The sequence below is a fragment of the Xyrauchen texanus genome, chromosome 9, assembly GCF_025860055.1.
Source record: "Xyrauchen texanus isolate HMW12.3.18 chromosome 9, RBS_HiC_50CHRs, whole genome shotgun sequence".
In the NCBI taxonomy this organism is placed as follows: Eukaryota; Metazoa; Chordata; class Actinopteri; order Cypriniformes; family Catostomidae; genus Xyrauchen; species Xyrauchen texanus.
The window spans coordinates 3,210,340-3,228,722 of record NC_068284.1 but is presented as its reverse complement, the minus strand read 5'-3'; the positions used below and the strand labels follow the sequence as shown (position 1 = coordinate 3,228,722).

The 18,383-nt window shown below is 41.7% G+C and overlaps 2 protein-coding genes across 2 annotated transcripts in view; both read right to left on the bottom strand.

The window, feature by feature from the left end:
* The window catches only part of LOC127648801 (uncharacterized), a 309,374-nt gene that overhangs the window by 9,338 nt on the left and 281,653 nt on the right, over positions 1–18,383 (bottom strand). The window lies entirely within an intron of this gene.
* LOC127648823 (THAP domain-containing protein 10-like) lies at positions 4,318–5,347 on the bottom strand. The gene is made up of 2 exons (XM_052133602.1): positions 4,923–5,347; positions 4,318–4,378 (listed from the first exon to the last, which is right to left on the bottom strand). The coding sequence occupies exons 1-2, from the start codon at positions 5,271–5,273 to the stop codon at positions 4,346–4,348; spliced, it is 384 nt and encodes a 127-aa protein (XP_051989562.1). The 5' UTR covers positions 5,274–5,347; the 3' UTR covers positions 4,318–4,345.

The window sequence follows — 18,383 nt, the reverse complement described above, 5'->3', positions numbered from 1 at the left end:
GACCAGATGGACAGAGCGCTCCTCTTAGAACGCTACACCGTGATCTGTTGTTACCTTGCGGGTTTTTGTAGACAAAAGGTTCTGAGCAGAAGCCTAAGAAAAGAACAGATCGCAGGCCTAAAACTAGAGCCTTTTCAAGTAATGAACAAGTACAAGAGCCAGAGTCTGGTTGTGAGTATTCTGGGTCTGAGGATGGCCAGTTATTTAGTCCTGTACTTGGGAATATGCTGGATTTTGAAACTCGAGTTCTAGTAGGCCCTGAGCAATTACCTTGCCTAGGAACCCGGAATGTCTCAACTGACTTACCTGTCCTTGAACTTGCTAGGAAGAACATACTTACCTGTGAGTCCTCAGATCAAAGATTAGAGGAACCTGTAAGGGAAAGCTTACCTGAGCGTAAACCTGTTGAGAGATACTTACCTGAGTCTGTAGAAGTAGAAATGCCTGCTGTTGAGTTAGAGCCAGGTCACACTGGTTTAGGTGTTTCGATGGAGGAGGAACCCGAACCGGAAGAGTTTCCTGCCCAGGAGGCCGAAACGAGAGTCAATCTTGTGTCTGAGAGCAGAAGTGACAATTTAATTCCAAATGAGATCATTGAAGATGGAGATGATCAGAATGAACGAGCAAGAAATATTGAGTTGGAGGAAGGAGTTATTCCCAGGCGTTCGCAAAGAGAGCGACGTCCTGCAAAAAGGTTTGAATATCCCCAGTTAGGGAATCCACTTACTGTAGTGATTCAGTAATTGCTATAAGGTCTGAATGTTGCATTCAGCACTTCTTTGGAGGAGTCACATATTGCTCCTGTTGGTGATGTGCCTGTGGTTGTGACCCAGCCTCGAAAATGTGTTGATGCAGCGGGACGTGCATAAATTCAGGAGGGGAGGGTGTAACCCAGGTTACTAGTAGTCCAAGTCGAAGCTAGAAAAAAAGAACTTATGAAAAGAAAGTGTTATAATATGCATAAATATGTACATTTAATTTTATTTTATTAATATCTGTTGAGTTTGAGAGTGTTGTTCTGAAGAGAGTTTAAGAAAATTGAAAAAGTTAAAAATAAGTTTCATTTAGAATAATGATAATTTAGCGCCGCCCTGTATCTGCTGCATCATTGCAGACAGCGGGAGATTCTGAGGAAGTTCCATAAGTGAGAGCACGGTTGATGAAGCTGCTTCTGTTTGCCGCCTAAAAAGCCTTAAAACAGAAAAAAAGATTAGAAATTACATAACTAAAAGTTGGATTTCAGAAATAAGAGAGAGAGATTTGAAAATAGAAGTGTGTATTTAACGTCATTGAGTCAAACGATCGCGAGTGAGTGCTCACTCGGATTCAACAAAAAAAAAAAAGCTCCTTAAAACCGGAATTTTTGCTCTTCAGGAAACTTTCTTTCAAATAAATCAATTTCTCTTGGTAAGTGGAACTAAAACTATATCATCTATTGAGATCTTGGTTAAATACTTGTTAACTGTTGTTTAAATCTTAAATGCTGCTGTGTTATATGCAACTGCATATAACACAGCAGCATTTAAGATTACATATATAACTATATGTAAAAGGTGTATAAAAGCCAATTTTGGGTTCAAAGAAAGAGAAGATAATATGTGAATGTTTCATAATGAAAGGAAATAAGTAATATTTAAAAGTTGAATGTTACTTTTAGGAGTTTTATAAGTATTTGCACGTGTAATTGAGTTATGAGCTATTCATGCTAAACATGCAGTGCACACGTGCTGCCGGTGATGAGGCCCTATATATATATATATATATATATATATATATATATATATATATATATATAATTTGAATATATGTCGTTTTATATCAATTTGATCTTAACATGTTAATGTTAGATGAAAAAAAGGAAGTAAAATATGTGTAATGTTCCTTTATTTGTAAGTTGATTGTTGTAATGTATATAATGCATTGAGTGTCTAATTGTGTTTTTGGCCTTGTCTTTTGCAAGGTTGGGTTTTTTTTTTTCCTTCCCCTTTTTTCCATTTTTTTTTCCAATCTATCTTCACCGGAGTTGGATGGCGATCACGTTTTGCTCAGTATTAGATGATTTCTGAACTCAAATTGTTCCTGCCTCACGCTAAAAGGTGTCAATGCGGTGCAGGAACTGGCGAGCCATAACCATATAAGGACTGAACCTTGGATCAGGATTTGAAAATCATTGGAGTGGTAGGATTGTGCATTTTCGCATGAACTGTTTAGTTCAAGAACTGAAGTACGTGAAAAGGAATTCCGGGGAAAGCAGTGTCATTACATTAACACTGAACTGAATTGTAATCTCAATTTATATTGAGACCGATATTGAATACCAATTTGATTTAATGTGATTTATCATTTTCAGACACTTTATTGTATTTTATTTTCTTTGTTTTTTTTTTTGTTGTTGTTGTTTATTTTTATTCTTTGTTTTCAAAGATTCATTCAGCGTTGCTAAATGCAGGTCCTTTCCCCTCAGCAGGCCAGCACTGCGCTTGAGCCCTTCAAGCTCACACCATGAGCTGTTGGGGACCTCTGAGCTCTGCAACATGACATAACAGTGTAAGTGTAAAATGCTGGTGTTGTTGAAGGAGGCGTGAATGAACCGACGCGTTGCTGGTCCAAGCATTACGATACACTGTACTCTAGTTAGGCAATACACAAAGCTCTAAGCATCGTTGTACTAGTGGAAAGATGTTATATTAATATACAATCAGTTTGCTAAATTGCAGAGTTCATTTCTTTGTCTAATAACATCAGGTTTACCTGAACAAGCTGAACATCCACCACCTTGTTCACTCTGTCCTCGATCAGAGAGTAGGATCCATACTTCGCGCAGTGCCCAGGAGAATCTGACCTGGAATTAATTACAAATTTGAATTAGGTTTCAAGTTTTTAATAACCAAGGTCTGTAAAGACAATCCACCATGTCATCTGCAAATGCCAACTAAAGCCACCCTACATGATAACAAATATAAAAATCAAAATGTGCAACTGGTCTATGAGCTCTCACACTGGTTTACCTGCAGTCACCAGCAAGAACTAGCCCGCCATCCATTGCCCGTAGGTCACTAAAATTCTTCGCTTGATCCTTTTGCCAGGCCTGAACGATTACAGGGATGGTGTAGCGGCGCTGATGGCGAAAGTAACTGCTCGCACTGATGCACTGCAGGCCAAACAGAGTCAACATTCTTAATGTCTGGGTGGCCAAACATCCAGTGAAATGAATGGCCCCGCTTAACAGGAGGTTGCAGGTTGGCATGTTCCTGTGGAACATTGGCTGGTTTTGCCAGAAACGGTGGTAGCCACATGATGCACAGACCTAGATATGTAAAAAAAAAAAAAAAAAAAAAAAAAAAAAAGTGTAATCAACAGTATATCAGGATTCAATATAGATTAGGTACTGTACATTACTGGTCAAAGGTTTCATGTTTTCAATGAAACACACATGACCAATACAGTATAACACTCAAATATGATGCCATCACAAACCAATAGACTAAAGCCAGCCTGGTACATACATTGTAAATTAAATTAACTGGCAAGACAGTCAGAGCTATCAGATTGTAATTAGATATTCTGATTTTCTAATCAGATGACCTGCTGCGTAAACAAAACCGTACCTGCTTGATCTTAAGAAAAGTTCCTTCCTGCTGCACGATGCTACTATCTGACCTCTCACAACAGGCCGGACAGATGACAAAAAGGCCCATCAGCTCCTCTTGGCAAACAATGAATTTGTCAATGCCACTACAAGAACAAAAAAAGTTGTTGTTGGGGGGGGCATTCAAACTACCAAAGCTACAGTACACAAAAATGAGCATTCAAAATGGTCTATGTTGGTTTTAAACTATCTCACTTGTGATGGGGGTCACACGTGTAAGGTGGCTCCTCATCAAACAAGTCCTCCTCATGCATCGGCTCTTCGGGCACCCACGATAAGTCACTGATGACAGAGGCATTATCATCATCTTCATCTGTCTGTTCAGGACTAGCAAGGGGAGTGGAGGTTTGTGTGCCGAATGATGTCTGTGTGCCCACGCTGACCATCTTGGGCTTCAGGTTAACCTGCACAGCTGTGGAGAGGCAGTAAACATACCCAAACATGAGACAATCATGGCAAATCTAAACTGGTATGTTTTTTGGTGTAGGCTATGTATTAATTTAATCAATGTGTATGGAAATGTTCTGATTGCATAGATACTGGCAATGTTTTAGAGACTATATCTAATAACTACCCCTTAAAATACCCAAGTTTTACCGTGAGACCATCGGGGGGGCTTCAAAGAACACTGTGTCCCAGCGTCAGAAGTGGAGGAGGGCAAGGGCTGATCCCCAGTATCGACACACTCCACAGTGTCTACACTGTCCACAGTCTCCTGCTGTGAGGCGTCTGTCAACATCTTGCGAAAACAAATATGAAAAAGGGTCAGCAAAATGCAAATGGGTGTAGTAGTGAAATAAGAGGTGGGTATACTATGAATACTTAGAACAGTGATTCGCAAGCACATTGGCTGTACAAGCACATTGCAGGAGTACATGAAAACATTTAATCATTTATTTTCAACTTGGAAGTACTGAGAATTATTTACTTATCATCTTTGAAATTCCAAGAAGATAAGTAAATATTCCCAGTCATTTCATGAGTCCATCAATAAAATGGGACGTGTGTGCTACAACTAACGTTAGTTTCCCAGTGGAAACAATAACCTATGGCACAGCCATAAAGCTTTCATGATGATATGGACTTTTACTTCAGGGCAATTTTGTTATTATTCGAATTTTTATTCGTGAATCACGAAATATGCTCTTCTAATGTCAGAGTGATCGTGCTTGTAATTTAGTGGAGGCTGTGTCAAAGGGAACACGGTATACAAAATACACACAGAGCTAGCTAACACGCAGCTTGTAAACATTAATGTTAGCATGATGCTTACCGTGGCAATTTCTCGCTTGCGGCAGACGGTGTCTCTCGACCTCGGGACGGGGCAAGCAGAGAGGTTTGCGTTCACAGACGGCACGGCGGTAGGAAGTAATTTAGCACTCCTCTCACTCTTTAATCCAAGTGAGACCATTTTAGCATCCCCTGAGTGGTAATCCTCCTCTTTGAAATGCGCGCTGCATATTCTCGAGTAGGCGGTGACAGAGCTAGCTGAAAAATCTGCCCGCCTAATCTTCACAAACTGCACCCAGCTTCGGAAGATCCCTTTGTCCTTGGGGAAGGAATGGACCCTATGTCCAGTTTTGCTGGAGTTCTTGCACCCGCCACAAACACAGTAATAAACCATTTTGACTAACGTTATTTATGATCTACTCTTTATCTATCTCTAAGCTATCTGTTATGCTATGCTATCTCTCACTATCTATGCTATTCTATCTATGCTATGCTATTCTATCTATCTATTTATCTATCTAGCTATCTATCTACTTATAAATCTGTCACTGTCACTCTTTCACTAGTTAGCTACTCCTCATCTCACTCTCCCTCAATTGTAAGGCGGGCCGCGGGCTTTCTTCTGTCGTCCAACAGTCAGCGAGTACCTCATGTGACGTCATGGAATGCATTGTGGGAGAAATAAGAATAATCGCTAAGCTGTAGCTAAAAGCTAACATATCACCTACTTTTCCGTATTATATTTCTTTTTTGTAGTACCCTACAACATCAAATACAATGGATAACTGTTTAAATGTTTATTACCAACTAGAAAATTGCCAAAAAAAAAAACCTGCACCATGGGCTTTAAATTATCTATTGTATCATTACTTTATGTAATGATAATTTGTACTGTATGCAAACAGGTGTGATGTCCTTTCGAACAAAATCTGTCCTAAACTATGGTGTTTTTGAGTTTGCTAACGGGAACTTTCAGAAAAACTTTGTACCAGCTGCTAAACACCTTCTTATTGCCATTGGTCCATGTCATTGGTAGATGTGACCAGAAGCTCCATCCACTTTTAATTTTGGGGGGATTTTCTCCCCAATTTGGAATTCCCAATTCCTAAGTCCTCATGGTGGAGTAGTGACTCGCCTCAATCTGGGTGGCGGAGGACGAATCTCAGTTGCCTCCATGTCTGAGATCGTCAATCCACACATCTTATCACATGGCTTGTTGAGTGCGTTACTGCGGTGACATATCGCATGTGGAGGCTTCACGTTACAACAACGCACAACCGAAAGCAAACCAAATTATGGCAACCACGAGTAGGTTACCCAACTTGACTCTACACTCCCTAGCAACCGAGCCAATTTGGTTGCTTAGGAGACCTGGCCTCCTATCATGATTCGTTTGTCTGTATTCTGACCATTAACATTCTTTTATTCACCCATCTTTGCAGTAGTATCAGTGTCATAAATTACAATAACAGAGTGTAATCAGCACATATTATGCTTGTGTATAGAGTGTTGGCACATTAGCGCCATGAATGCAGAATGTAAACATTAAAAATGTAACATTATCTACTGCAAATATATTACTTTAAATCAGTGACTAGTTAAAACAACTTGTTTTAATGACCTTGTGTGAACTTCTCATACAAAGAGTCATGAGGTCATTGATAATACATTTTAATGTCATATTATTTGATGTTTTACATGTAGACTTATGCATCATCATATTAAATGCTCATCCATGCATCATTGAAATAGCACTCCTCATGCGCAGCACGATCAATACAGGTGACAGGAAAGCAGATAACTAGCTAATTAAAACTCTAAATATATCAATATATTCTAATATACTATTTTCCATATAATACTTAAATAATAAATTAATCTGCACTCCCACCTTCGGGCCAATAACTCCGCAGCATTGCCCAAAAACCCGCTCTTAATACGCCATTGTGGTACCAAAGCCACACACCCCACCCAATTCACAAGCAAGAAGGAAGCACAAGCTTGAGGCATCATGTTATCTAATTATCTATAATATCGAGTTTATATTGAATGTAAACAGCAAGATAAGTCAGCATTGACAACTCACCGACTGTAACTGCTATGGTGTCTCGAGTGGTCTCTCCACTAACAGCAGAACGATGTCCCAGTACACTGTCTATGAAAGTTCACTGAACCATGGAAAGTAATTTCTTTGGGCACTGGTTTGTCCATTTGGACGGTGTAAAGAGATAAATGGAAAGGAGGAGGCGAGAACCGGCTTGACAATATAAATAATAGTTTTAATATAAAACTGAACAAAAAGACACAAACACACACATGACGGTCAGCTGCCCGTAAACGATCTCTCTCTATCGCACCACCATCTGCAGTCGGCCTTTATCCCTCTCGGAGGCTTAATTAGCCTGAAAAGCCCTCCGCCCTGTTACAGACGGTTTAAAGTATTTGTACTGTGCACACATTTTTTATAGATTTTTTTTCCCAAACCTGTACCGTTTTGCACTGGATACACAAATTGGGAAGTTTGGTGAAACTCTGCCTTTGACAATGTATACGCCGTAATCCTTGGTTGGCCTTGTTTGTCCCAAGGCCTAAAGAGAAAGCCCAGAGGAGGCCCAATGAAGCCCCGGAAGTGACAGTGGGAACGCAATTGGCCCTGGTATGCACTAGCATGCCCTCATTTGGCCCGATAGTGGAAACACAGTGTGTGTTTGCTCTTTTCCTTCAAATAATTTAGTTTTGAGAGTCACTGTTATTCCCTGGGTCTAAACATCAACCATAGCAAATTTGGGGTCTCTAACTCAAACCCTCTAGCACCACCAAGAGTTCAAATTTGCACTTTTTTTGTGTTTATGCTCATAACATTTGAACCATTGAACCACCAGAAACAAAATTGCCTCCTGATTAGATTTTCAGCTATTTTTAATGTTCTGAAAAACCTACTTTTTTCAACTCCTAGGCCGTATGTCCTGTATTGCATGAAATATGATGTATTTAAAGGAAAGTTGTTATATTTCTAGTGTTGTCAACCATCCCGTTTAATACGAATTCGCCCCCTTTTTTGAGGGATCACAATTGCGTTTCGTATGAAATCCATGTTGTTTCTCACCATTGTGATTCCAAAAACACCAGTAATACATGACATGACATTGCATTGTATATTTCAGAGATCATTCTAAGAGAGTCAGCTAAATGACGGGGAGAAAAACTGCAGCACATTTAGTACAAAAGTACAATAGAACAGGTTTAGTTAAAAAACTCAATGTGATTTTCTTACATTTCCCTTGTGATAAATGGTGTTTACTGACAAAACAAGGACTCTGTAATCTAAGGAGAAATAAAAATTTTAAGCTGTTTTTCTTTTCCTTAAAATGTATTATAAAGTGTTGCTTAAAGAAGTAGGCAACTAATACTTGAACTGAGAGAGTGGCTCTGGAAGGCAAAATAATTTTTTTGGTGATAATAGAGTTAGTGAGCAAGTTAGCTGTGGACTACCTTGGATAGCGGCCATAAAATTACAGCTTGTAATTATATAAGACTCTTGAGATCAACCATTTTGTTACACAGTATTAGGTCAAAAGTGGCCCACAGCTGAATAGTAAACACTTACCAAAACAATAACATTACATAGCAAGTTAGCCAAGCACTACCGTACATTGCAGACATAAAATAAACGTTTGTAAAAATAAATCCATCTTCACACTTGTTCACGATTCATGATACTAAGAAGGAGTCAAGTGACGCCATGCGAGGTTCGGACGTGTGAACGGCGAGCTCTGGATTTGCTAGTTTTAACACGATTAATGACATAAACAGGTGAGATTCTGTTCCATAGCTGTTCTAGGAGGACTATATGTCAAAGAAATCAAAATCCTCAGGCTGTGGAGACATTAAAATATACGTGATCAAGCTGACAGCATACTGCCCGGTAACGGCTTTTCAGCCACGTGCCTTCCAGTGGCCCAAACAGGGCATTAAGTATTTGGTATTTTATTCCCAGCAAATTTGTGTAATTTAGTTCATTTTGACCCTTTAATAAAAAGTTTTCTTCATTACATTTATCTATGACAGGGAAGGTTAATGTTATTAAAATGAATTGTGTTCCAAAATTCAACTACCTGCTACAATCTCTCCCTGTAGATTTCCCCCTTCCTTATTTCAAGCAATTTGGTAGTGTAGGGAAGTCCTTCACTTGGAATGGTAAAGCGTCATTTCATTTAGTTGCATAGGAGATTGACAAAGGTGGGCTAGGCCTAACCAATTTTTTTTGTAAATTATATTATTATTATGCATTTGGTCTCAGATATTTGACTAATTAGTCACTTCCACCTGAGAGAGCCCCTCCCTGATTTTGTATTGAAAAATAATTTCTTGCCCTATTTCACCATTACAAAGCCTTTCACTCAAACTAACAGGAGAAGTTAAATTACACCTGTTATCTCGCATTTGCACTCGGTATGGACAAAGGTTTTCAGGGTGTTTAATTCAGACATTTATTTAAATGTTGCATCAAGCATATGGCTGAACCCAAAATGATGTATTAATAAGTCCCCTTTCCACTGGACAGAGTGGATTGAAGGAAGTGTTAAGATCCTTTGAAAATATGGTTCAACATTTTGGGATTTCCAGATCTCAGTTTTTTAGGTATTTATAGCTATGCCACCTGCTCTGTACTATATCTGGGAGTAGCATACACCCCCCTAAAGCGGCAGATACTCTGGGAGTGGTGATTACTGCTTATGGAAAAGGTCATGAGGCATCAGTGTATTACTCCCTGCTGGTTCAGAGTCTGGGTGACGGAGCTTCGGTTTATTGGAGGAGGGAGAGTCAGCTAGGATTCTAAAAAACATTTGACAGAGTGGATTGAAGGGAGGTTAATATGCTCGGTGACCTATATGAGAGTGGAATGTTAAGATCCTTTGAAAATATGGTTCAACATTTTGGGATTTCCAGCTCTCAGTTTTTTAGGTATTTACAGCTATGCCACCTGCTCTGTACTATATTTGGGAGTAGCATACACCCCCCCCCTAAAGTGGCAGATACTCTGGGAGTGGTAATTACTGCTTATGGAAAAGGTCATGAGGCATAAGTGTATTACTCCCTGCTGGTTCAGAGACTGAGTGACAGAGCTTCGGCTTATTGGAGGAGGGAGAGTCGGCTAGGATTCTAAAAAACATCAAATCTACATCTAGAGATGCAAAGGTGTGACTTATGCAATTTAAGATTTTACATCGATTTTAATGAACCCCCTCTAGATTGTACAGGCTTGGTCTGAAAGACACACCCTCCTGCTGGTGATGCCAATCAGAAGATGGAGAAAAAACCCATGTTTTTTGGTGGTGTGTTAAGATCCAATAATTTTGTTTGAGGGTTCAGAGTTTTATGTGTGATGTACTGGGCACTCAAATTGCATTTTGCAAGCCCGTAACTCGCCCTATAGTCTACTTGAAATGCTGACCCGAACCTGGCCCAAAACCTGTAGATCTATCACGTCCAGGACTCCAATCAGGTTGAAGACCTCTAAACATATGCACAATAACCGAATAGTGATTTTTGGTATTTGAATACCATGCATATTAATAATGCTTGATTTTGGATCAGTTCAAAATTAAAAAGTACAAATAATTGGCCATGTAAAACATTGCTCTAAATTTTTTTCAGTCAATTTGAAAAATACAAAAAAATCTGGCAAGTTTCCTGTAGCGCATAAAAGTGAACGTAGTCACGTGACACATCAAGGGGTTCTCTGGCCCAGGGGCCTCTCAGTGCTTAATCCATACTTGACAACAGGCCCAGATAGCAAACTGATAAAGAATCAATGTAAAATCGATGTTTCTCGCTGCATCGAAACGACATTGGTATCCGACGTTGATTTCACATCTTTTTGTTCATCAAAGTCGCATTGAATCTATGTCATTCACGCCATTGAAAAGTAACATAAAATCTATCTAATTGGTGTGATTGGTCTGATGTTTTAAGTGATATGATCACTTTTGGTGCTAAAAATTATCAATATTTAAGTAATTTTTTAAACTCTAAATCATGCTTCTGTTCTGCAATGATATGCATGTGTGACATAATCACATTGGCATATGAAACACGCGAGGTCTGACGCACGTGCTACACAGCTGGAAGAACGGTGCTGTTTACAAGAGAGGAGGAACGCTGTACAGAAGATTTGTTGGTTTTGTTTTAGATCTGTATTTATCTTTACTCACAATTGTGCATTTATGTGCTTATCCTGGATGTCTCAACCGAGAGAAAAATGTAAGATTACTTCTGAATCTTTGAAAGGGTATAAATAACACAAGAGACCGCTTGGACTCCACCCTCTCGTGAAGCTTAATGAAACTGATGGTTTAGAGTTAAAAAACTACTTAACTATGGATCTTTTTACACACCAGAAGTGATCGTGTCACTGTAGAAGACATTCATTTAACAGTCATTCCAGTCCCTTCATTTGTGCTCCAGTGACAGATAAAGCGCAAATCACACCGTTACTCATTCTGGTTTCTCTCGATGTCAAGTGGGTTTTTAAAATACACATCAAATGAAACCCTTTCCAAAATCCAGTTCGAATGAGGTGTGATCAGGAAACAAACCATCCATACCATATTTTCCTTTAGATATTTTATATTTTCTTTATATAGATTACTAAAAACACTAAGACCCTAATTAACTGGCCAATTAATCAGGTCTGAGAGAACACAAAACATAATGTAATCAATAATAATATTAACAAAAATAATATCTGGATAAAAAGCCTTGATGTGAAATAAAACATTATTAATGATACAATAATCATTTTACATTAAAGGTCCCCTGACATGAAATTTTCACTTTCTGAGGTTTTTTAACATTAATATTAGTTCCCCTAGCCCAGTGGTTCCCAAACTTTTAACAGGCATGTACCCCCTGAGACATTATAGATCTTCCGGAGTACCCCCAACACCACCAATTGTTAACAACAAGTTTTTTTTTATTTAATAATATTTATTTTTATCAATTTTGTCGAGAATAGTGAATAGAATCATAAAAATATAATACAAATCTCATCAAAAGTCAACATATGATACAAATGTGCTGAATATAATGATTTTAAACAGATATGAACCCAATCTCCACTCTCGAATATTTTGTTAATAGAAAAAGTGCGATCATGTCAGATCAGAACGCCAATGAAATGTTTACCCGGCAAAGCTTTAAAGCACGAGCAAATAATGAAATTTTGTGATTGCGAATAAGTGCAGTGTCATGTGAGTGTAACTCTACCGCTGCATTAACATGTGAAGTGAACGTAGGCTACGTCAAGTTTTATAGTATTGGGATGAGGACCCAGAACTGTAGCTGATAGAATGTGCGCTGTAGCACGATACTACCATATTTTAGTTTCCATTCTTATTGTGTTTCCACAACAATGTTAGTGAGTAAATCTACTGAAATTGCCACCATAACAGTGGAGTGTGATGTGTTAGATGTAGGGCTACCACATTTTTAAATTACTATTAGTAGAAGTTAATATAATAAAATACGTAGACCTACGCCAAAAAACTAGTTGAGGATAAATTCTTTAAATTTGGGCAATTCCAGCGTTATGGACGTGACATTTGCAGTCAAAACTTGAAATATAAATTCTCAGAAAATGCATTTAATACTGAAACGTCTGTTTATATATCCATACTCCCTTAATAAAGCTCCAGACATTAGAAAAATATCAGTCTACACATGCGTTTTATATTTAATATGAGGGAAATACACATGTGACGTGACACAAAATCTTTAACTTTTAGACCTGTGGCAAAATATGTTTTAGTAATTCTATGAACTACACAGCGCAAAACAAAAGTAATACTACCCACCGGATGAGGGTCGGCCTCCACAAAACTTAAAATAGTATTTTTATTTAATTTTTCGTGTTCGCATTTATGAGGGAAAAAACAATGTTACGGACATGACCGCTCTGAAAGTGACTTTAAAACTTTCTTTAAAGTGAATTTCGTTTTTTATTAATTGTATCTTAATTTTAATCAATGTTTCATCAACCAATAGCCTAGATTTAATAAATAAGAAGTAAATATAGTAGAAAATAGATCATCATGACACGGAGGCGCCGGCGCGTGAACTGGACTCTCGTCTAATAAATGAACCGAAACACAGCGTATAAGGTACTTGCCTCACAGGCCTGAGAAATATATAGAAAACTTGGAATGTCTACTTTTTAACAGAACAATTCAATACGAAAGAAATCAGACTCTCTGCTTATGTAATCCGTATGAAATGTGCATTTCTCTCTGGCGCGTTCACTACTGAAGATCGCGAGTCAACATCGCCATCTTTGCAGCCGACACTGGCAAACACTTGTTTATTAATAAACAATTAAAAGGTCTCCTTGCTATATTTGACATATTCATAATCATTACTTTTGCCGGTTCTTTGGGCAGCTTTTAGATACTTTATTGGCAGCGCCACCCTTGCATGTTACATGAACGCGTCACCACTGCATCAGCACCGAAAACATGATTTTATTTCAAATCTAAAATCAAAAATCATGATACGAACCGAATTGTAGGTTTGATCTATCGTTACAGCCCTAGTAAGATGAGAAAGCAGGAGTTTAGTCGTTTGGTTGTAAAAAAAAACAATGGCTATCTGAACATCTTTGCCAAGCGCAAACCAGTAAAGAAGTAATCAATAAATTATCGGGGAGGGTCATGCCTTTTTTCACTACCATTTTGGAGGGTTATAGAAAAAATTATTGCTGGCGAAGGGAGGGTCAAGTCTTTTTTTACTACAGATCTCAAAACTCCTCCAGTAGCCCCTTAAATAAAAAACGAACAGTCCCTTAGATATTTTTTTCGCGTACCCCCTGAAATCAGTCCACGTTTGACAACCGTGGCCCTAGCCTGTATTTGGTCCCCTCGTGTCTAGAAATTTCAGTCGGTGTAAACCGAGTTTTGGCTATCTTTCTCTGCCTGTGAGAAAATGAGATCTCAGACGGGCTGATCTTGAATCTCCCCCTATATGACGTCATATAGGGGGAGATTACCTCCCCCTTCTCTGCTTTGCCCGCCCAGAGAATTTGACCCGCCAATGAGAAAACGAGCTAGGAAGATTTTCGTTTATCCTCGAGAGATATCATGGCGTGTGACCGATCAAAGCACAAAAGTTGCTCAATAATTGAATGCACAAATGATCACAGAAGTCTTTTTTTACTTCCTTCATCCAATCCCCAGAAGGATCAATGGATACATTTCATTTACTCTGGGAATGCACCGACACAACACACCAAATTTTTGTATGTCTGCGCCAAACATTTCACAGACGACTGTTTTCACAACATGGGTCAGTTCAGAGCAGGGCATGATGAACATCTGAAACTGAAGTCTGGATCAGTACCAACTCTCTTTGGCTCACCTACAAACCTCGGACAAGTAAGTCAACTAATTATATATAATTGTGTTGCTTTACTATTTATTTTTACCTAGCTTGTTATACGTAGAATGTGGCTGTAACATTAGCTATGCAGCTAACAGCCGAGTTACTGTCGCTAATGTAAAGGTAGATAGCATCAGGTATATGTGTGAATACACACACTGTAACACTGTAAGTGTTGTTCACTTCTTTGTTATTTGGATATCCGTTCTCCTGTTGGTGATATGTTTACAAAATTACAGACGTTTCAGATCTCTGCGTACTAGAACATCTAACGTTAGGCATAAAAAAAACAGTTTTTTCCCCATGCTATCTGCACACACTTGGCTAATGAAGCTCATTCTGATTCTGATTCAAAGAACTTTTAAGATATATGAAATATAAAATATGTAAATAAATGCTTGAACGACTGCGTGTCTAAGTGCCATTGCAATATATCCAATGTAAACTTGCATGGTACCATTGCCGCAAGCTGGTCAAGACCACACCCACACTACACCTTGCCCCGCCTTTCTCCTCCTCATTAGCATTTAAAACTACAGACACCGAAACGGCACGTCTGAAGGAAAGCTCATTATGGGTTGGCTTGTAGTGGCTATAATTCTGTACCAAGGCTGAATTTTGTAAAAGAGATTTCAGATACAGTACTAGGGACCACTAAGGCCTATATCAAAGCCTACAAAAAGAAGCATGTCAGGGGACCTTTAACGTCATGGTTACTGTTGTAACCTCCGTTCCCCGAGGGAAGGAACGAGACGTTGTGTCGAATGAAGTGACACAAGGGGTCTTCCTGTGACACCAAGCATACCTCTGAACCTGAGAAAAGGCCAATGTCAAGTTGGCAGACAGAATTTGCATGCCCCACCCCAGACATACGTGTAAAAAGGGAAGCGGGGCAGCGAGTGCCAGTCAGGATTCTGCACTGAGGAGCCGAAAATAAGGTACGGCCATTTACAGTGGTAGGTCTAGTGCTGTGGCAGGAGGGACACAATGTCTCGTTCCTTCCCTCGGGGAACGGAGGTTACAACAGTAACCATGATGTTCCCCTTCTGTCACTCACTCGACGTTGTGTCCAATGAAGTGACACAAGGGGTCCCATATAAAAATGCCACGCACTGACCGTGTTACGTGAACTGTCGAGACAGGTGCAAGCAGGCTACTGCGTGCTAGAGGCAACTGTGTTAGCTGATCATAGCCCTCCCCAATGCCCCAAAGAGATGTCACATACAGACCTTAGGTTACCCGCACCCCTGAGGGGGGCAGGTGCTACATGACTAGCATGGGAGCAAGCACGGCAGCCACGGCCTTCTCTCTCACTATGTCTTTCACATAGGATGTGAAGTGGCTGGGACTATCTTAATGCTATGAAATGTGTTGGGGAATGTGGTCTTTCCCAGTCCTATTCTTTCAGGGGGAAAAGACCCTGCGGAGGCCACATCCTGCCCAGTCTATGGGGAGGTAACATTTGGCAAATACACCGTGAGGTTTGTGAAGCCACACGTGGGAAATTGCACAGTGGTAGGTCCAGCCTAATGAGGGGGGACTCTACAAGCACGGCGACCGGGGCAGCGGGGCTGCCCAAGGGAAACGCGGGTCCGCCGACAGGGGGACCGTACCGCAGGAAATACATCACGGGGAGTTTGCCTGAAAAGGGAACTAAGCCTGTGGAGCCCAACACCAGTACAGAGCACCTGTTACTCGTAGTGGGTCTGGACGTGAATTGCTCAGCTGAATTTGCAGGCCAGAAGGCTAGGGAGGAGAACATCCAGGGAGCGACGCTTAGTGGCTAACCTGGGATAGAAGACGCACTGGATCAACTTGGTGAAGGGCGCTGTGTTCAAGCGGAACACCCGGTCGGTTGTGCCACGTTACCGACTTCTACCGGCTCGGACCTGACAAAACATGGGACAAGACCGACTCAACCCTGAGATTGTAAAATTTGGCAAAGGTATTGGGTGCTGCCCAGCACACTGCTCTGCAGATGTCTGCTAAGGAGGTGCCATGGGCCAGTGCCCACGAGGATGCCACAGTTCTTGTAGAGTGTACTCAAACCCGCAAGGGGGCGGGCACGGCCTGGGTGTGATAAGATAAAGAAATAGCATCAATGACCCAGTGATCTAACCTCTGTTTGGAGACGGTGTTCCCTTTCCGCCATCCGCCGAAGCAGACAAAGAGCTGCTCAGAACATCTAAAGTTCTGCGTGCGGTCCAAATAGATACGCAAAGCACGTACCGGACAAAGCAACGAAAGGGCTGTGTCTGCCTCCTCCCGGGGCAGCGCTTGCAGGTTCACGACCTGGTCCCTGAAGGGGGTTGTAGGAACCTTGGGCACGTAGCCTGGTCACAGCCTCAGGATAACGTGAGAATGTGCCGGACCGAACTCCAGGCAGGTGTCGCTGACAGAGAACGCTTGCTGGTCCCCAACCCTCTTGATGGAGGCTAACACGATCAGAAGGGCTGGCTTCAGGGAGAGGGCCTTGAGCTCAACTGAATCAAGTGGCTCGCAGGGGGGTCTCTGAAGGCCCGAGAGGACCACTGAGAGATCCCAGGAGGGAAATAGGCTAGGACGGGGAGGGTTCAGTCTCCGGGCGCCTTTCAGGAACCTGATAATCAAGTCGTGCTTACCTAGGGACTTGCCATCTACTGCATCTTGGTGGGCTGCGATAGCAGCTACATACACCTTCAAGGTGGAGGGGGACAGCCTCTCCTGCAGGAATGAAAGCACTGCCCGAACTGCGCACCTCTGCAGGTCTTCGGCTCGGGAAGAACACCAATTCGCGAACAAGCAGCACTTTATGGCATAAAGTTACCTGGTGGAGGGAGCTCTGGCTTGATTGATCGTGTCTAAGACTGCAGATGGTAGATCCACTAGCTCTGCCGCATTCCGTCCAGGGGCCAGACGTGAAGGTTCCAGAGGTCTGGGCGCGTGTGCCAGAGGGTGCCCAATCACTGAGAAAGAAGGTGCTGTCGTGAGGAGCGTGAGATCCGAGAACGAGGCCCGGGTGGGCCAGTAAGGGGCCACCAGGATGACCTGTTCCTCGTCCTCCATAATCTTGCACAGCACCGGTGCAAGAAGGCTCACTGGGGGAAATGCGTACTTGCGCAGCACCCGGGGCCAGCTGTGTGTCAGCGCGTCTGTCCCGAGAGGAGCTCCTGTCAGGGAGTACCAGGGCGGGCAGTGGGAGTTGTCTTGGGAGACAAAGAGATCTATCTGTGCCTTGCCGATTCGGTCCCAATTCAGCTGGACCACCTGGGGGTGGAGCCTCCACTCTCCCTGGGCGAAACCTACCGCGACAGCGCATCCGCTGTCATGTTGCGGTTGCCAGGGATGTGAGTGGCACGCAGCGACCTGAGTCGCGGCTGACTCCAAAGCAGGAGATGGCGGGCAAGTTGTGACATATGACGAGAGAGCACGCCGCCTTGGCGATTTATGTACGCTACCGTCGCGGTGCTGTCTGAACGGATCAAGACGTGCTTGCCGCGGATTAGTGGGAGAAACCTCTGTAGGGCAAGAGATACAGCCAACAACTCTAGGCAGTTGATGTGCCAGTGCTGCCGGGGTCCTGTCCAGAGGCCAGCGGCAGCGTGCCCATTGCACACGGCGCCCCAACCCTGTCGAGAGGCGTCTGTGGTCACCACGTCACTTCTGGACACCTGCTGCAAGGGGACTCTGGTCCACAGAAAGCAGAAGTTAGGTTTAGGGTTAGGTTGAAAGTCTGGTTGAAAGTCTGACGGCAAGAAGGGGTGATTGTCACCAGTGCTGAAGCGGTCTCATATGCATCAATACATATGCCCCAGGAGCCTCTGGAATTGTTTTAGAGGAACCACTGTGCCGGGCTCGAAAAGAGCGAGGCACCTGAGCACTTTCAAAGTCCCAAATGATAAATAAAACCACATGTGCACTTAATACATTTACATTTATACATTTGGCAGATGCTTTTATCCAAAGCAACTTACAGTGCAGTTATTAGAGGGACAATCCCCCTGGAGCAACCTGGAGTTAAGTGCCTTGCTCAAGGGCCCAACAGTGGCATCTTGGTGGTGCTGGGGCTTGAACCCCTGACCTTCTGGTCAAT

Coding starts and splice junctions, on each gene's coding strand:
- LOC127648823 (XM_052133602.1), bottom strand. CDS start 5,273: ATGGTTTATTACTGTGTTTGTGGCGGGTGCAAGAACTCCAGCAAAACT. Junction 4,379..4,922: donor GCAAGCGAGAAATTGCCACG/GTAAGCATCATG, acceptor AGATGTTGACAG/ACGCCTCACAGCAGGAGACT.